At 44.6% G+C, this 20,460-nt stretch overlaps 2 protein-coding genes across 4 annotated transcripts in view; one reads left to right on the top strand and one right to left on the bottom strand.

Moving 5' to 3' along the window:
* LOC105494199 (cytochrome c oxidase assembly factor 1) overlaps nucleotides 1–20,460 on the top strand; it is a 195,257-nt gene that overhangs the window by 48,076 nt on the left and 126,721 nt on the right. Inside the window, exon 3 of one of the 2 annotated variants that reach the window (XM_071095105.1) lies at nucleotides 1,459–1,655. The gene's annotated coding sequence lies outside the window, so the exon portion shown is untranslated. Of the gene's footprint in view, nucleotides 1–1,458; nucleotides 1,656–1,677; nucleotides 1,837–20,460 lie in introns of those variants that run through there. The other variant, XM_011762413.3, reaches the window with a different exon arrangement.
* LOC105494198 (biliverdin reductase A) overlaps nucleotides 1–20,460 on the bottom strand; it is a 44,151-nt gene that overhangs the window by 20,707 nt on the left and 2,984 nt on the right. The window contains exons 1-2 of one of the 2 annotated variants that reach the window (XM_071095103.1): nucleotides 12,133–12,153; nucleotides 10,534–10,566 (exon numbers count right to left, since the gene is read on the bottom strand). In XM_071095103.1, the coding sequence (XP_070951204.1) occupies nucleotides 10,534–10,545 (12 nt within the window). In that variant the 5' untranslated portion in view covers nucleotides 10,546–10,566; nucleotides 12,133–12,153. Of the gene's footprint in view, nucleotides 1–10,533; nucleotides 10,567–12,132; nucleotides 12,154–20,460 lie in introns of those variants that run through there. The other variant, XM_011762410.2, reaches the window with a different exon arrangement.

The following is a 20,460-nucleotide window of genomic DNA, read 5'->3' as shown; positions in this document are numbered from 1 at the left end:
GCGTGGTGGCTCACGCCTGTAATCCAGCACTTTGGGAGGCCGAGGCAGGTGGATCACCTGAGGTCAGGAGTTCGAGACCAGCCTGGCCAACATGGAGAAACCTCGTCTCTACTAAAAATACAAAAATTAGCAGGATGTAGTGACAGGTGCCTGTAATCCCAGCTACTTGGGATGCTGAGGCAGGAGAATTGCTTGAACCTGGGAGGCAGAGATTGCAGTGACCCAAGATTGTGCCACTGCACTCCAGCCTGGGTGACAGAGCAAGACTCTATCTCAAAAAAAAAAAAAAAAAAAATTATCTGCATGCATTCCTTAAACTCACTTCTTGGATGCCTTGGAGCATAGAAACATGAATGTCATCTCAGATTTGCCCCTTTTCTTCACCTTTGTACCCAGTTGTCACCATTTCCCACTGACTCTGCCCCTCTTCCTGTGCCCACTGCTCTTGTCTTCTTCCAGGATTTCTTCCAAATGTTTGGGGATTTGCCAAATGTTTTCCTATTATTGATTTCTCATTTAATCCCACTGTGGTTAGAGAACATTCTTTAAATGATTTGAATCCTTTTAGATTTATTGAGAGATTTTATGATCCTTGATGTGGTCTGTCTTGGTTAATGTTCTGGGCACACTTGAAAAGAATTTGTATGCTACTATTGTTGGGTGGAGTGTTGTATAAGTCTGTTAATCAAGTTGGTTGATTGTGTTGTTTAGTTATTCCGTATCCTTCCTCATTTTCTGTCTCCTTGCTCTAGCAGTTATTGAGGGTATTGAAATCTCTGAATATAATTGTATATAACTGTGTATTTCTCCTTTCAGTTCTATCAGTTTTGACCCACATATTTCAAAACTCCGTTATTAGATACATACATGTTTAGGATGGTTGTGTCTTTTTTATTAATTGACCCCTTTATCTTTCTAAAATGACCGTTTTTATTCCTAGTAATATTTTTTGCCCTATAATTTATTTTGTCTGATATTAACAAACCATTCCCAATTTCTGTTGATCAGTGTTAGCATAATACATTTTCCCCCAACCTTTCACATTTAATCTATATGTGTTTTCATATCTATAGTTTCTTGTCGGCAGCACATAGTTAGGTCTTACTTTTTTTTTTTTACTCAATCTAACAATCTCTGCCTTTTAGTTGAAACGTTTAGACAATTTACATTGTGATTATTGATATGGTTGGGTTTCCATCCAAATTCTATAGAAATCTTGCTATTTGTTCAATCTGTTCTTTTCCCCCTCTTTTCCTGCCTTATTTTGGATTAATTAGAATATTTATTATGATTCCATTTTATCCCATTTGTTGGCTATTAGCTGTAACTCTTTTTCAGAAGTTAAGGGTTTTATATTATATATTTTACTTACCACAGTCTACTTTAAAGTAATATGTGCTATTCCACATATACTATAAAGAACCTCACAACAGCATACTTCCATTTCTTTTCTCCTAGACCTCGTACTGTTGCTATATAATTCAATATTGAAGCGAGAGATTCTCCAGAGCTTGCCCAGAAGCCAAGATGTCTGGAAAGGATCTCAGCCTCTCTCAGCCTGCAGCTTGGGAAGAGTGATTCACAGAGCCTGACTGCCCATTGCTGCTAATCTGCACACCGGCCTTGGCTCACACATCTGACTGGAACTGTCTCCTGTGAGTAACTGCCTCTCTTTATTCAGCCTTGCAAGTTTCCTGGGAGTGCTTCTAACAAGCGGACTTCACATATAAAAGGGGACTCTGGGAGACCTAGTTCCTGGCTTCTCTTCTGGAAGTCAGGGAAGAGCACAGGAAGGAGTGGCCACAGTGCCCAACTGACAATTGACAATTTCACCAAGTAAGTCCTTTTTGGGTTACAAGTCTAGTTTTTTTCTTCTTTTTTCCCCCCGTAATTTCTAATTACCAAAAAGCAGTAAGACAGCCTCTGGAGAAATCTGTATAGTCAAAACACATATTCATGATAAAATATTAATATCTGTTTCCCTTTCAATCAAGAAAAGAAGACTAGCAATCCCCTTATTAGGTTAAATATTTATGGCATTCTTAAGGTTACCAAATTACTACATTCCAGATAATAACCAGGATATGCTTCTACCAGCTTAAAAAAAAAGCCACAAGGTTAAGAAACAGCTCTATTTTCTATAAATAAGCCAAACTGCTTTTTAAGATTTCACTAGTTAATGATACACACAAACTTGCATACAAAACCTGGCTTGCACAGTGTGTCACGCTAAATTATAAACTGCTTTAGGATTTGGTTTCAGTATTATTGCCTTGCAAAACTGACACACAGGGACAAGATATGGGTGAAAGGCCAGGTGCAGGGGCTCATGTCTGTAAACCCAGCACTCCAGGAGGCTGAGGTGGGTGGATCACTTGAGGTCAGGAGTTCCAGACTTGCCTGACTAACAGAGTGAAACCCTGCCTCTACTAAAAATACAAAAAAATAGCCAGGTATGGTGGTGGCGGGCACCTATAACCCCAGCTACTTGGTAGCCTGAGGCAGGAGAATCACTTAAACTGGGGAGGCAGGGGTTGCGGTGAGCCAACATTGCGCCACTGCACTCCAGCCTGGGTGACAGAGCAACACTTCATCTCAAAAAAAAAAAAAAAAAAAAAAAAAAAAAGATATGAGGGAAAACACTGGTATCTTAATAGTCAAGCTCCTCTTAGGGAAAGAGCTTTATTTTTGAGAAAAATCACTTGTTAGGACTTTTAATGTGAGCCTCTTCATTTTACGTGAGGGATCCTGAAGGTGCATTCTGAAGGGAAACTGCAAATCAGAGATGGCTAGACCACTCTGTAGTAGCAACTAAAACTTTGGGGCTAGGAACCAGTAGGAGGCAGAGGAAAGGGGAAAGCGCATGCAGGTTAGCAAAAGGCTGAAACCTGCAGAGAAGGGAGCCAGTAAGAAATGCCCAGAAGAGGAGGGAGCAATGGACTTCTAGAAACCAGGACATCTACAATTCCATTTTCAGTTGTCTGCTGTGCTCTGCTATCCTGAACCTTTGGGAAGATGCCACTACAAACAGCCCCATAGAGGTGGTATTTAAGGAAAGAAGAACAGGAGCAGTTTTGAGACAGCAGAAAATGACACATAAGCACAGCAAAGTGACTAAAAAACTCACTCAGGTCCAAATCACAGTCACAGAATGAACTTGCGCCCCACCCTTGGACTCAAGAGAAGCTGGTGTTTGGCACTCCAGACACAAAAATGGAGTTCATAGAAAGTTAGGAATGTGCTCTGCCAACTTAGAAAAAAAATTTTTTTTGAGATAAAGAGGGTAGAAGAAAAATGTAAAAACTGTAGAAAAACTTCAAGGTGTGAGGCATGAGGACAGGTGCTGAAAAGGTGGAAGGAGAGTACAGGCAGTCAGACAGAACAAGCTAGTCATTTTCATCCACTATTTGCAAGAATTAAAAAGAAGTTTGACAACTCATTGGTTGGCCTGGGAAAACAGGCATGTTCATATGTTGCAGGAGGGAGAGAAAAACCTAATTTATGGAGAGCAACTTGGAAATACTCACTACAAATTAAAATGCAAATGCCCTTTGCTCTGGTAAATCCAACTGTAAGAATGTGTCCTACAGAGCTACACAAGTCAAGTGACTTAGGCTTACTGCAGCCTTGCTTATAACAAGCAAAAGATGGAAACAGTCTATATGTCATTATAACAGACTGGCTATGAAAATTATGATAGACTTGTGAAATAGAGTATTACACGGCTATAAAAAAAAAAAAAACAAGGAAGCCCTTTATGTATTGAAAGGGACTGGTCTCCAAGATAGATTATCAGGTGAAAGAAGCAAAGGACAGGCTAGTGTGCACTGTATGCTACAGTCTGTGTAGTAACAGGAGGGGTGGGAGCCAAAGAGAAAACATACTGTCTATGTTTAGGATCTCTTTGAAAGGACAGCCCAGAAACCTGTAATGCTGAAACTGGCGACACGCTTGCTGGGAACATGAAAAACAGAGTGGCTGGGAAACAGGGCTAGGAGGGAAGAGGGCTTCTCATAGAAAATCTTTTTCTCTTTTTTTCTTCTTTAAAGTTTAGAATCACACAAATGTATTCAGTATCTAAAATATAAACAACCCCTGAAAACAGACATAAATATCAGAGGGTTGCTCCAAGAAGGTGAGAACTCTGCAGTGTACAGCGCCTTGGCTCACTCCTACCTCCCTTCCTGGTGCTCCCTCTACAGTGCTCAGCATCCTCTGCTGCCCCTGTCCCTGCCCTGCCCCATCCAATGACCCCAAGTGCTCCTGGCCCTGCTGCAATTGGTTTTCACTCCCATGCTTCCCTGCTTCACCATGGGTCATCCAAGACCTTCTCATCACCACATTCAAGGGCTCTTCCTCAGCCACATGCTCCTGGACTTCAGACATGGACAACCCTTACCTGGACCTTCTTCAAACTCACTCCTTCCTTTCTTCTCTCACCTCATGCCACCAAGGTTTTCTTTTCACATTTCACTTTCTTTCTTCATTTTGCCCAAGAGGTGTATATTTCCCAAAGCTCAATCCTCATCCCTCTATTCTTCTCTCTCCCCCATATCCCCAGAGTATGGGGGTCCCTCATTCTCAGGGTTTCCATGACCACCTCTATGTCAAAGACCACAAGCATCCTGAGCTGGGGGCCATCCTCTCTTCCAAGCCGCATTCCCAAGACATTTCAACCTGGTTGTCCCACTGCGCTCTGGATCTTCATGCTCTGTGCTAAACTCCAATTATCCACCCTTCCTGACGGGCTGTCCTCTGAACTTGTGGGAAAAAGCCAGTAGCTCTAGGAATCCTGGCAGCACCCAGTTTTTTTTTTTTTTTTGAGACAGAGTCTTGCTCTGTCGCCCAGGCTGGAGTGCAGTGGTGCAATCTTGGCTCACTGCAAACTCCGCTTCCCGGGTTCACGCCATTCTCCTGCCTCAGCCTCCTGAGTAGCTGGGACTACAGATGCCCGCACCACGCCTGGCTGATTTTTTTTGTATTTTTTAGTAGAGACGGGGTTTCACCATGTTAGCCAGGATGGTCTTGATCTCCTGACCTCATGATCTGCCTGCCTTGGCCTCCCAAAGTGCTGGGATTACAGGCGTGAGCCACCACGCTCAGCCAACACCCAGTTTTAAATGCTTGGAGTGATTCCTGCATTTAACAAATATCCTGAGATCAAAGGCTGACTGTGGCCGATGGTCCTTCTGTGCTTTCTCCCTCCAGCCAGTCTCCAGGCCACAACAAGTTTTGCTTGAAAATTTCTGTCATATGATTTCCTTCCTCTACATTTTCACTGACCCTCCCAAGCTGTGGATTGCATTAGATTACTTAACAGTCTCTGAATCATCCTATCATTTAGGCAACAGACATTTAGTGAAGATAAGCTATGCATGACGCATCAAGCCAGATGCCATGGGGATGCTAAGATGAGCGAGGAACCCCGACAGCTACAGTCAAAGCGGGAGGGGAAGGTAACAAAAGAAAAGACACATAAAGCGCAATGGAAATTCATAAGAGGGAGGTATGACTTCCCGAGAGAGGACTCTGAGAAAACTGTTTGTGCAGTACAAAGGACATTTGAACTGGATGGACGGGATTAGCTGGACACAGACAAGAACAAAGGCATTAATGGGTCAAAAGCATTGGGGCTTAGATCTCCATTATGCCCCTTAACCCCCTGTGACTTAGAGCAATTGACTTCTGGGCAGCTGTGTAGCAGATTAACTATATATGTTGAACATGCAGAAAAATGAAGAATGAGATATAAATGATATAAAATGCAATTACATACATTAAAAGTATATCAGGCTGGGCACCGTGGCTCACGCCTGTAATCCCAGCACTTTGGGAGGTCGAGACAGGTAGGTCACTTGAGGTCAGGAGTTCAAGACCAGCCCGGCCAACATGGCAAAACTCTGTCTCTACTAAAAAAACAAAAATTAGGTGGCGTGGTGGCCCACTCCTATAATCCCAGCTACTCAGGAGGCTGAGGCTGAAGAATTGCTTGAAACGGGAGGCGGAGGTTGCAGTGAGCTGAGATCACACCACTGCACTCTAGCCTGGGTGACAAGGGTAAGACTGTTTCAGGAAAAAAAAAAGTATATCACACAGGAGGTGATATATGTTGCCAGGGGTCAGTAGCAAGGGGAGGTTGTGGCTATAAAGGGAAAACACAAGGGAATGTTTTGGGGTGAGGTTCTGCATCCTGACATCCTGGGGTGATGGTTATGCATGTGTTTTAATGGGTAAACCTGTACAGCAAAAAAAAAAAGAGGCAATTTTACTGCATATAAATGTTTTTGTTTGTTTGTTTGTTGAGGCAGTCTCGCTCTGTAGCCCAGGCTGGAGTGCAATGGCACGATCTTGGCTCATTGCAACCTCTGCCTCCTGGGTTCAAGTGATTCTCCTGCCTCAGCCTCCCAAGTAACTGGGATTATAGGCATGTGCCACCACACCTGACTAATTTTTGTATTTTTAGTAGAGATGGGGTTTTGCCATGTTGGCCAGGCTGGTCTCAAACTCCTGACCTCAGGTGATCCGCCTGCCTCAGCCTTCCAAGGTGCTGGGATTATAGGCATGAGCCACGGCACCCAGCTTACTGTATATAAATTTAGAAGGTATTTGCACAAAAACAAAATTTTTCATGAACATACATAAATAAAAAAGGAAAAACAATTCATTAGAATAGTTGTCTTTGGCAGAGTGAGAATGGGGATGGAGAAAAAAGGAATAAAAAATAAGTAAGTCTGAGAGCAGAGCCTTGCACAGCGCAATAGAGGCAATGTGTCAGGAACTGGGCATGTAGACCATCCCTGTGCCTAAGGTCTCTTCCCCCTGCCTTCTAAAAGGGAGAGGGAATGGCCTAGAGGAGGGTGAGGAAAGCAAAGGAGAAGAAAAGAATTAGTGAGGAAGTGATGAGGAGGCAGGAAGTAGGGTAAGGAAGGGACAGACTGGAAAGTTATGGTGGTCCCAATTAGTGGTAAGTTCCATGAGCATGAGTACCACACTTACATTTTTACCATTACAGACATCAAGCCAGGTCTAGAGTCTGGCACAGTGTGGTGTCACATAAATTTTGGTGACTACATCAAGGCAATAACAGGATTTACAGCCTTGGTCACTGGCTGCTGGCGTGTGGGAACAGTGAGGGGACTGGAGCGCCAGGCTGATGGATGGCCCTTCGAGGAGGAGCAGATTTGGGGCAAGTGAAAGCAGCAAGTCCAGCCTGAGTTATAACAGGCTTGGGGTCCCTGTGGCAGCTCTGACTGAGATGAGTGACAGGCTGCTGGACGTACATGTCTGGAGCTGAGGAGGTACCTGTGCGAACAGATCCATCTGGGACTTTCCCAAACACACAACTGACAAGAAAAGCTGTGGGAGCAGATGAGCTCCCAGGGCAGCAGGCAGGGTGCTGGGAAACAGACTCCCAAGGAGTAGGGAGAAGAGGAGCCTAAGAGAGACTCTGAGAAGTGGTCTGAGAAACAGGAAGAAACCCTGGGGTATCAAGGGGACATTTCAAGAAAAGTGTGGTCAATAGTGTCAAATGCTTAAGGAAAAAGTTTCTGCAAAATTTGGTAATGTGGGGCTCACTGGTACCTTCCCCTGAGAAGTAGAGCAGTGAGAACACAGTCAGACTGCAGTGGGACTGGACAGAAAAGAGAAGGGAGAAGGTGGTCTGACACCAAGGGACAGATGTGTAAGGAACAGCCAGGCACAGTGGCTCATGCCTGTAATCCCAGCACTTTGGGAGGCCGAGGCGGGAGGATCACTTGAGGTCAGGAGTTCAAGACCAGCCTGGCTAACATAGTGAAACCCCATCTCTACTAAAAATACAAAAATTACCCAGGTGTGGTGGTGCTCCTGTAATCCCAGCTACTTGGTAGGCTGAAGTGGGAGAATGGCATGAACCCGGGAGGCAGAGGTTGCAGTGAGCAGAGATCACGCCACTGTACTCCAGGCTGGGTGACAGAGTGAGGCTCTATCACAAGAAAAATAAAAAATAAAAAATAAATATATATATATATATGTGTGTGTGTGTGTGTGTGTAAGGAACAGCAAAGGAGGACCCAAGTCTAGGAATGTTCTTACAAGGTTAAGAGGAAAAGCCATCAAAGAGGACAGAAGAGATCACTGATGACTGATGGAACTGCTCCTGGACCAGGGTGTATAAGCTTAATATTAATGCAAAGCTTCCATTGTTTCTTTAGAACTTAAAAGACCCTAAGAATTAGAGCAAGCCACAGGGTGAGCCACAGGGGCCTTCAGATAAGGAGGTCAGAGGCACAAGAAAGTGGTTACCAGAAGTCAGCCCCAAGTGGAGCAGGGCTGGTCGAGATAACGTAATAGGGAGACTTACTTTTGGTTGTTTTCCATTCTGTAGTCTGAGTTTTGCGGTATGAACATGTATCTACATTATTACAAGATACATTTTTATAAAATTTGCAGAGATCATCATTGACCCTGACAAGACTCATTTCAGTATATAATATGGGAAAAGAAACCAGACCGCAACAGGCTGAGAATGACCCAGGGAAGAGAAAATGGAGAAATTAACTGCAGGTATCTTTTTCGAGAAGCCTGCCTTGCAGGGGATGAGAAAGATAGGATAACAGTCACTTGACAAGATGTGAGGTGTTGTTTTGTTCTGAAGAAAGCATTTTGAAATATCGATGAGAAAGAGGTAGTGGGAATTAGGTTAATGATGCAGATGGCAAAGGAGATAACTAAGGAGCCGGCACAAGGTCTGAGCAGGCAGGAGTGTGCAGTTTCAGAGCAGGAGAAGGGTACACCATCACCAGGTGATATGGTTATGCTTTGTGTCCCCACCCAAATCTCGTCTTGAATTGTAATCCCCATAATCCCCGTGTGTCAAGGGAGGAGCCAGGTGGAAGTAACTGAATCACGGGGGCGGTTTCCCCCATGCTGTTCTCATGATAGTGAGTGAGCTCTCACGAGATCTGATGGTTTTATAAGGGGGTCTTCCCCCTTCACTCAGCACTTCTCCTTCCTGCCACCTTGTGAAGAAGGTGCCTTGCTTTCCCTTTGCCTTCCACCATAACTGTTAAGTTTCCTAAGTCCTCCCCAGCCATACTGAACTGTGAGTCAATTAAACCTCTTTCCTTTTTAAATTACTCAGTCTTGGGCATTTCTTTATAGCAGCATGAAAATGGACCAGGAATGTCTCATACCAGAGAGGGATACATACCCCTTTCTCCTTTCCATACCCAGCCCTGGGGCATGGGGGAAGCTGCTCCAGGATGGGCCTGAGTAGTTGAAGCCAGACACAAAATCCCTGCTCCTCAGACACACTATGGTCCAGGACCTGATTCTGGCCAATAAGACCGAAGGTGGCATTTGATGGGGCTTCAAAAAAAGGCTCCCACTCCCCTGAAGGAGTGGCCGGAAACCACTTCTTCGTGCTGATGAAAGGGAATGCGAACATGTGTGGCCCCAACTGCCACTGCAGCCATCCTGCTACCACATGGGCACCTGCCCTAGGATGTAACCAACAGCTGGATGGAGAGCAGAGAGGTGAAAAGCTCCTGGATCCTTGAGGAGGTCACTGAGCCGCAGGATCGACCAGCCCTGAGGCCTGCCCTCCACCTGGACTTCCAGGAAAAAGGCACATTAACTCAGGCTTTCTGGTGTTCACAACTTGGAACTCTCACTGACAAGCATCCCTTGCACTGTGACAGGAGGAATAGGACTAATGGAGAGGCAGGAATGGAGGGAGATGATGTCAGATGGAATGTTTACATTTTCCTCTGTAAAATGAAAAGGGATCCTGATGCTAAGAGTGAGGGGGACCTTCGAGGAGGACAGAGCTTAGGGAGAGGGATGAAACCTGGAGCTGGGAGTTCAGGACACTGGCAAGGAGCTGCCTAGAGTGACAGGGGGCCTGGCGGGTGGTGCTGAGCACCAGATAAGGACGCTGAGACATCTGCCAGCTGCAAACAGCACAAGGCTGTGCCACTCACCAAAGACCCCCCTCTTGTGGGGACGGCCTCTGTGTTTGCCGTGTGGATGGACAGGACAAGTGGGAAAAGCATAGTGGGCATCAGCACAGCAGTGGTTGAAGTGATGAACCCCAAGGTCTAGGCTCCACTTGGAAGGGAGTGAACAGAGGAAGGGGCTGATGGATGAAACAAAAGGAAAAAACAAAGGGATGAGGAGCTAGACATCTCCATGCATCAAAGAACTGAAAGTGAGAGCACCAAGGAGACAATGCAAAGTGTTTCCAGAATAACACAAAGCAGGGATCTGGGCCCAGCAACCTCCATGCCCCACTACTAGCCAGAACTAGGAGTGTTGTTTCAGGATTAGCTGCAGTGGGTAAGTTTGAATGAAGCCAGACAGACACAGATAAGAACTCAGAGGGGCCTAGTTCTTCCTGCGTCACTCAGAACCACGTGCACATCAGTAGGCTGGAGGGGAAGTGTTCTCAAGTTTGTGCTGATGTTTCTGAAAGGGAATGGAGACCCTGCAAAGGAGAAATGAAGGACACAGTAAGAAAAGCATCCCTTAAACTGGTCTTTGTAAAGAACTCACCTCTGTATTCATCTTGGTTTCTTCCTTCGGTCACTGTAAAGACAAAAGCAGAGGTTCAGGTCCCTGGTGGCACCTGCCCAAACTCCATGCAAACACTCCCCTTTGCCACCCCACGCTCCCCCACTGCTTCCTGTCCCATTGGTCTCATCTTCCCCAAATGCCTTCACCACCTGTGCCTTCCAGCAAGGATATCCAGGCCAGTGTCTATTCTGGCCTGGTGACAGCTGACTTCCCTGGGATGTCATACCAGCAATGCTTCCTTAGAGAAGGGCATTTCCAAGCCCAGGTCCATCTCCTACATTGGAAGAGCAGCTGCAATTGGGATGCCTCCATGGGAAGGATGCACTTCCCAAAACTGGTGCTTGAAGAGGACAGCTTTTTATCTGGCTTTTTAAATGGGGACAAGCAAGGCAATAAGAAATATACACTTTTCTTTTCTTCTTAGCTGAGTTTCCAGAGGACTGCAATTTAATATGTTCAAAGAATAGTTCAAAAAGCCACTCCGGACCCTCAGCATTAAGACAAAGGAAGGAGGGGGCAAACAGGTGAGCGGGAAGGAGGGGTGACAAGAGGAGATGAGGGGAGACCACAGAGTAAAGGAAAAGAAAGACAGCAACAGCACGGCTTAATAGGGGTCCTCAACTTTAATGTACCCCTAGGATTCTTGTTGAAAATGTGTATTTCTGGGTTTCACTCTCAGATTCTGATTTGGAAGGCCAAGAGTGGAGGGGAGGCCACGAATCTGCATTTTCACCAAGCATCCAGGTAAATGCACACAGACGGTCAGGAGCCATACCTGGAGAAACACTGGAATGTCGGTAGAACAGAGGCCTGTAAAAATTAACTTTTTCCCTCACTTGTTAGAGCCACTAGAATTGCCACTGTATTTTTAACTAAAACTGGGCAGGCAAGGGCAGGCAAATGGATAACCAGAGGTGACGAAAAATGCACTACAGATGCCTCTCCAGCCCCTCCACCTGCATAGGCAGTCCAGGAAGCCAATGCCGATGACCACTTCTAGCTTGCAGAGGGCCTCTGAAAAGGGAAGACTGTGGCAACCCCTGCCCTTGGACCCAGCACAGCATTTGATCTTATTCTCTTTGGTTAAGCACAGGGATGAGAACCATGAATGACAGTGAAATAACCACCCCCATTCCAAAACAAACAAAACCAAACCTTGGCAACCTTAAGATTACCTGGGGAAGGGTGCGTGGGTGATTGTGTGGGCTTTGTGTTGGAAATAGCCTGCTTTTGGGGCTGGACACTGTGGCTTACGCTTGTAATCCCAGCACTTTGGGAGGATGAGGAAGGCAGATCACCTGAGGTCAGGAGTTCCAAGCCAGCCTGGCCAACATAGTGAAACCCTGTCTCTACTAAAAATACAAAAACTTAGCCAGGCGTGATGGCGTATGCCTGTAATCCCACCTACTCGGGAGGCTGAGGCAGAAGAATTGCTTGAACTCGGGAGGCAGAGGCTGTAGTGAGCCAAGATCGAGCCACTGCACTCCCAGCCTGGGCAACAGAGTGAGACTCTGTCTCAAAGAAAAAAAAAAAAAGAAAATAGCCTGCTTTCGGCAACTCCCCTCCCTTCTCTCTTACCATTGCTCCTTCCTGCTTTGAGAGCGGGTCTCATGACCCAACCTGGCCAGCACACATGATGCCTTTCCTTTTGCAGTCTGGAGCCTTTTCACATCTCCTGAAACAAATCTGAAAAAGGGAACCTACTAGAAGAAAAACTCCAAAAAGCAGAATGTGACAAAGAAAGTGGACTTTCTTCTCAGATCCTGGGGAGGCAATGTAGGTGTGATGTCTCTTTATGCATAAAATATCTCAGAAAGGCCAGGCACAGTAGCTCACGCCTGTAATCCCAGCACTGTGGGAGGCTGAGGTGGGAGGATCACTTGAGCCCAGGAGTCCAAGACCAGCTTGGGCAACATAGCGAGACCCTGTGTTTACTTAAAAAATCAGCCAGGCATCATGGCATACGCCTATAGTCCTAGCTACTTGGGAGGCTGAGGCAGGAGGATTGCTTGAGCCCAGGAATTTGAGGCTGCAGTGAGCTATGATCATGCCACTGCACTCTAGCCTAAAGTGATAGTGACATGAGTCACTGACATGTCACATGTCATCACCTCTGTCACTCACAGGATGACAGAGACCCTATCTCTTTTTTTCCCCCCAAACTACTTTGTACCCAGATGAGAGACCTTGTCTCATTAAAAAAATATATATATGTATCTCAGAAGGATAACTAAGACACTGAGAGCTGACCCACAGGCAGTGGGTGGGGTGGGAGCACCAGCACTAAGTGGCGGATGCGTGAAGACACAGCAGCAGAGGGTCCCCAGCAAGCACACTCTGCTCGTCCTCCCCTGCTACCTGGAGGCCCCACAGAGATGCCCTCCCCAACACCCTGCTGTGCTTTACTTCTGTTTTTAAGAACTTTCGTTCAAGTCTCCCTTGGAGCTTGCACATGAGTGACAGAGTCACATAACAGAACACCCAAACGTGAGGAGGATGAGAACAGATGTGAACCTCTCTGGGTCAGCTAGTTCATACACATTAACCCTAATCCTCAGAACCCTGGCAAACAACAACAACAACAACAAAAAACCAAACTAGTATTAATTCCATTTTACAGATGAAGTGCCTGGAGTTCAGGGAGGGTAAAGCACCCTGCCTCACAGCCAAGGCACTACAGCACTGCCCTGCAGTTTCCAGACTTCCTGGTTCTAGACTCAAACCCCAGGCTCTGCCAGAGGCCTTGACAGGTCCTGTCTTACATTCACCCAGAGAGCTTCCATGCTAAACAGGAGACCTGGTGTCCAGTCCTGTCAGTCCTGAACTACCCAAGCAACTATGACAGTCAAACAGGTCACAGGCTATAGGCTGAATGGCTGGACTTCATCTCTAAGGTCTGCTCCAGCTCTAAATTGCTCTATGGTTTCCAGACAAGGAAATTCAGGTAACTCTTGTAACAGACAGAATGATACCCTCAGTCATGATCACAGAATGTAAATTATGATTATAGCAAGAAGGCCTAGCTGACTGACAGATCAAAATGTTTGCCAGAGTGTGGTGGTTAAAGTGTGGTCAGGAATACACTCTGACATTATTGGGGGACTAAAAGTGGGTAGCATCTCTGTGGAAGGCGGTGTAGCAATAACTCTTAAAATTCCAATCTGACCTAGCAATTCTACTGCTTCCTATTTCTGTCTCCAGCCCCCAAACTACATTCAGAAGAAACTGCCCTGAGTCTTTTGACCTTGAAGAAATCTCAGTACTACTTGCTTTTTTTTTTTTGTAATAAACATATGTATTTATAACTAATTTAACTTTTCCAAATTCTCATTTGCAAATGAGATTTATATAGTTAAAACTGAATATACAAACCAACATATTAGGAGGATCAAAATTTACACTACTCAAACGTGACTCCTTAAGACTGACTTTAACATGTTCTTTCAACTTTATTAAAATCAGATGTCCCCCCTCCAGCATATATCATTTTAAAAAAAGAATTTAATGCTATCAAAAGGTGATGTTCACTTTAATCCTGTTTGCCTTCACACCACTGTCGTGAGTCTTCATTCCAGGCCACATACATATAGAGGGCCAGCACCACAAGGCCGCCGACCACTGCAACACTAGCAGCATAAAAATATCCGTCCCTATTGGACATCCCAAGGGTGCCTTCAAATATGTAAGATTTAGTTGTGAAATATAACCCAATAGGAACGGTGATCATTAAAGCTGTGAAGAACAGGAGTGTCTTCAGTGTAGATGCTAATGAGCTTTCTTTTCTGAACTTAGGAGGCTGCAGTGCGTTCAGTGCCGCTTTATCCGGGCGCTCCACGGTGTAACTGTGCTGGCACAGGCACTCGGTGGCAGGCTACTTGCTTTTCCTTTCTAATGAGATCTTAAAGGAAAATTTTCCTATAAAAGTGGTCTACAAAACATTACTTATGAACTTTATTGTTTTCCTACATAATCTGGGGAATGCAAAACAAAAGAAAACAAACAAACGAAAGGATGTGGACAGATGCATATGCATGAGAAAGAAGCCTACCTGGAACTCGTACACTGGGCATCAGGGGTGTACCAGCTAGAATAAATGGCATTGCTGTTTATTTGTTTATTTTTCAGGGTCAGGGTTTTGTTCTTTAACCCAGACTGGAAAGAAGTGGCATGCATGATCACAGCTCACTGCAACCTCGAACTCCTGGGTTCAACTGAACCTCCTGCCTCAGCCTCCCAAAGTTCTGAGACTGCAGGCATGAGCCACTGCACCTGGCCACACTGCTGTTTTTAAAGCACATTCAGCTGGGGTACCCCAACTCGTTGCTCACAGAGCTTTGAGTGACTGGCAGGACTTGCCATGGTCACATAACTGTAAAGGCCAGACAGATCCTTTCTGTGCTGTTTCCCCTTCTGCTTTCAACTCCCCCTTATAATAAGATGCACTGTCAGGAGAGGCAGCAATCCCAGGCCAAGCGAGATCTGGCTCCACCTTCCAACTCTCTGCCTGCCCATCACACAGCTCCCTCTCCTTTCCTCCCCATCATCTGGCCAGGACTAGTTAAACACTGAACAGAATCCAGGAGGAACTTTATTCTGTATTTTAATATATCTTAAAATATCTAAGACCTAATCCTGTAACAAAAAGGTTTTGGTTTGTTTTCTTTTTATTTAAATGTCAAAGGTTTAGTATTTAAATGGTCAAACACAGAAACATTCTGTTTTCTAAGTTTTAGTATTATGCTGAGAAATATTTTCCCAAAAGACTTATATTAAATAGATGTATTTTTATTTTCTTATAGATTTTTAACTTTTTTTTTTTTTTTTTCTTGAGACAGCTTCACTCTTGTCACCCAAGCTGGAGTGCAATGGTGCGATCTCGGCTCACTGCAACCTGTGCCTCCCAGGTTCAAGCCATTCTCCCATCTCAGCCTCCTGAGTAGCTGGGATTACAGGCGCCCGCCACCACACCACCACGCTAATTTTTATATTTTTAGTAGAAACGGGGTTCCACCATGTTGGCCAGGCTGGTCTGGAACTCCTGACCTCAGGTGACCCACCCACCTGGGCCTCCCAAAAAGGTGGGATTACAGGCATAAGCCACCACGCCTGGTCTTAACTTTTCTTTATTTACATTTTTATTTTTTAATCAAATCTAAACAGTATTTTGGTATATGGCAAGAGATAAGGCTATAAATTTACATTTCTCCAAATAGTTGTTCCTATGTTATTTATTGAATATTTAATCCTTTCCCCCAGTGACTCCACACTTAAATTTTTATGAATACAGTTATTCTTTCATTTTTTCTGCTGTGCCACAGACCTCTATTCCCATGGTTATAACATACTGTTTACGTGATTGTGGCTTTACAGTGTTTCAATACCTGGTAATTCAAGTTCTCTCATTAATCTTGTTCAGTATTATTATATATTCTTACTTGCCTAGACCGCCATATTAATTTTAGAACATCTTACCAAGTTAAAAAATTCCACTGGGACTGCGACTATGATTGCATCAAATTTATACATTAAATTAGGGTGAATTAATAAGCCTTCCCATCCAGAAACATGGTATGCCTTTCTAAGAGCAGCCACTTTAAAAATAAATAAATAGGCCAGGTGTGGAGGCTCATGCCTGTAATCCCAGCACTTTGGGAGGCCGAGGCGGGCGGATCACTTGAGGCCAGGAGTTCAAGACGAGCCTGGCCAACATGGTGAAACTCTGTCTCTACTAAAATTACAAAAATTAGCAGGGTGTGGCGAACGAGCCTGTAATACCAGCTATTTGGGAGGCTGAGACATGAGAATTGCTTGAACCCGGGACGCAGAGGTTGCAGTGAGCCGTGTTCACGCCACTGCACTGCAGCTTGGATGACAGAGCAAGACTCTGTCTCTAAATAAACAAATAACTTAAAAAGAAGAATCTTGAGTTAGTTCCTGAATTATTGCATAATGACAAACAACAGCTTAGGCTGTAGTGGCTCACCAGGAAGTTGAAAGAAAAAAGTCAACACCTTTGCAGAAACAACTTGCTTGAAGCAATTTAAAGCAGGTTTCTCCTCCCCCCATATCTACTGCAGCCGGTCTGCAAAACAGTCTTGGTGTTTGAGCCTTTATTTGCTTTGACTCCAAAACACAATGGGCTCAGGTGCACAGAGATGAACTGTCTCTCTAGGGGATGAAGAGCCAGCCTGTGACCCCAGAGAACAGAGTTCTAGACCTGGCTTGGCACCAGGTGATCAAGAGCAGGGCACGGGGTCCCTTGTGCCTTGGTTTCTGTACCTTGAAATAGAAGAGGGGGCAGATGAATTTAGATGACCCTTATGTTCTCTTTCTGTGCTAACATGGTATCACTTTAACCCACTTTACTTCTTTTTTTTGCGGGGGTTGGGGGGTTCTCTTTCGGTTTAACTTTCTTGGTGTCTGGCTTGGTTAACTGAAGGTTTTTAGCTTCTCTTCTGGCTCCACAAGCAAACTAGGTTGAGGCTCAGGTTGCAGCCATTAAAGGCCCCAGGCACAAAAGTGTTGTACAGATAGGGCTTCTCCTTGGCACTCTGCCAAAGAGAAGCCACTCTCTTCTCTGCCCCACTTTTTCAGCCCCCATCTGCTCTATGTCCCTTCTGTTCCTCCTCCTCACCACTTCAAAAGCTTCTACCTTTTACTGAAAGTGATCTTAATATAACAGGAGAGAAATGAGATGAGGTCAATGACTTTCATTAAGCCTAGTGTATTTAAACTTGGAAGGGCATAATCATGTTTGAAAAGAGCTGCTTATTAACTCAAATAATTGTAGAACAATGTGCAACTCGACTTCAAAATAGGGTTGAGAGCAGAACTTTCTGGAGTCCCATACAGGTTTTTGGGCACTGACCCCCGCCAGAAGGTCCCGGTCATAACTATGTTCCCTTACTGTTGAAAGATGAGTTCTGCCCAGCCAAGTGCAACAGGAACTGCCTAGACAGGCACAACTCACAAGTGCGGGGGTGGGAGAGGGGTGGGCAGGGGAAGGAATACAAATCTTCCACAGAGCCAAAACATGTGTGGGTCTAACTTTTGTTTCTAACATTTTAAAAGCTCAATAATTATGCTTTCAAAGATCTCTAGAGAGAACATCTTTCTTCAGCAGATCAAGATTTTTTACAAGCAAGATTTCACAATGTGTTATCTGTATCCTCAATATTAATTACATAAATAATTTTATTCTTTACACCAATTGTATCATGTTCTTTCACTGTTTTGTTTTCCCTTAGATTTTTTAAGGTGCTCCAAGTTCTCAGATTTCAGGTGAGGAACTTCAAGGTCTTTTCAAAGTCTGAGGTTTTCTGAGTTTATCAAAGAGAAATAGCTAAGTTACAAGAAAAATCATTACGTATAAGTGTGAGTTATATAAAATATTCAACTATTCACTCAGACATCAGCAAATATTCGTTTTAGCACAACAAACAGCACACATGAGTTGAAATAGGGTGGACAGAAAAAAACCTGAAGAAATCCTGTAGCACCTAAAAAAGAGAATGACATGACATCACAGTGTGAAACAGAGCCAGGGGTCAAAAGCAGCAGTGGCCCATGGGTGTGCAGTATGTGTTTTGTTTTTCAAAAACATTTTTTGCCTATTTCCTTTTATTCCCATAATATCCCTAAGAAGTAGAGCTCCCCCAACCTTCATTCTGCAGAGGCAGAAAGACATTGGATCCCTTGCTGATGGTGATCCCCAGAGGCCCCTCCAATGGCCTCATCAGGCAGGCTGACTGTACTCTTAGTGTCCACCTGGGTTTAGCCAGTGGAGGAGATCGGCAGGCAAGGAACAGAAAGAGAGAGGCTGGGGGTACTTGTGCTCCCCCTGCCCAGTCCCCAGGCTGCTGCTCTGGCAGTAGCTGCATTCTGTGATGGCCACAGCAGCTCTGGACGGGGGTGGCTCCTCCAGCAGTACTCCAGCCCTCTCCTCCCAGCTCTGGTCTCCTCCCTACCCCTTCAAACCAGAGTGGGGGTGCCCACTGAAGCTCTTTCCTGTGTGCCTCACCATCACTTGTTGGTTCCTCCAATCCTGCCCACTCTTCTTTAAAAATTCTCCTTAAAATTCCTTTCATTTTTATGCTTTTCACTGTTGGGATCTCAACTGATAAACCTGGTGGTATATCAGTTTGCAGCATCCCTGGCTTTTCCCCACTAGATGCCAGTGGCATATACACTTTTCCCCCCAGCACGTCAATCAGAAATGTCAGTAAGAACTACTGGGTTAAGGGCTGGGTGCGGTGGCTTATGCCTGTAATCCCAGCACTTTGGGAGGCTGCGGCGGGCACGGTACGGATCATAAGGTTAAGAGATCCAGACCATCCTGGACAACGTGGTGAAACCCCATCTCTACTAAAAATACAAAAATTACCTGGACATGGTGGCACGCACCAGTAGTCCCAGATACTCAGGAGGCTGAGGCAGGAGAATTGCTTGAACCCAGGAGGCAGAGGTTGCAATGAGCTGAGATCGTCCCACTGCACTCCAGCCTGGGTGACAGAGCAAGACTCCATCTCAAAAAAAGAAAACAAAACAAAACAAAAAAAAACACAAAAAAACCCAAAAAACAACTACTGGGTTAATGGAAATCACTAAATTATTGCTGACGAAGCTCTAGAGTTTCACATTCCAATTTGCACGTGGGAGAGATGCAAAACCTCACAGTAAATTAATAGCACAGCCAGGACTAAACAGCTTCCTTGGCTTACATTATGTTTCCCTTTTGATTTCAGTCTCTCTCCCACATGCAAATTGGAATCTGAAACTCTAGAGCTTTGTCAGCAATAAATTACTGATTTTCATTAACCCAGTAGTTCTCACTGACATTTCTGATTGTTGTACTCGGGGGAAAAGGGTATGTGCCATTGGCGTCTAGTAGGGAAAGGCCACGGATGCTTCAAAACATCCTATGATGCACAGGACACCTTCCTACCCCCACTACACACACACAACAAAGAGTTATCCAGCCCAAAATGTCAACAATGCCAGAGTTGAAAAAGCCTGGATTACTCATCATGCAGAATGAACTACAGCTGTGACCTTCCTCCTTGTTCCAGAAGTATAGGGAAGGATAAGGGAGAGGGTGACCCTCTCAGGTGGGGCCAGCTGCCAGCCTCAGAGGTCTAAGGGTAAAGGTAAAAGCAACTCTTGCCCTGGAGGGAGTTGGATACTTTGGAATCTATCGAGAAAAATATAATAGCTACATGGGACACAAGTCTGGAAATATAGACATCAAAATATTAACAGTAATTACGTCTCTGAGTGGTGAAACTTTTAGTGACTACTTTCTTTTTGCTTATTTATCTAAACTTTTCTATAAAGGTTAGTTAGCATAATTATTCAAAACTCTAAAAAACATTACAAATTATGCCACTTTCACTGACTGCATCCCTCCTAGCCCCAATTCCTTAACTGAACAGACTTTCACAGGGCAATAACATATCAAGGTGCTCTGATAATGAAGCCCACAGAAAATTTTTCCTATAGCTGAGAATCAGGAAAGGTTCTGCTTCCTTCAAGGCCATTAACATTTGGGGGATCAATGAATGAATGAATGAATGAATGAATGAATGAAGTTGCTATGTATGTTTTACTTTCAAATGACAAGAACCATGTAACTGACCAAGTTTACCTTTCTAGAAACAAATTTGGGACTCAACTACAAAAATATAGGCCTGCACTGACCTATAAGGGAGCCACTAGACAGAGTGGCTATTGGAATGTAAACTAACTAAATATAGCACATTTTCATAATCATAGAAAATTCTATTGGATAGCACTGAAACACTTTATTCTTTTTTTCCCTGCAATAGTTTCTTGTACTTATACTTTCTCTCATCTCAATTCCTGGCTATATTTATCTTCTATTTATTTGTTACTATTCTACATGATTTT

Source organism: Macaca nemestrina, chromosome 4 (assembly GCF_043159975.1).
Source record: "Macaca nemestrina isolate mMacNem1 chromosome 4, mMacNem.hap1, whole genome shotgun sequence".
In the NCBI taxonomy this organism is placed as follows: domain Eukaryota; kingdom Metazoa; phylum Chordata; class Mammalia; order Primates; family Cercopithecidae; genus Macaca; species Macaca nemestrina.
This window is presented reverse-complemented; position numbering and strand designations above follow the sequence as displayed.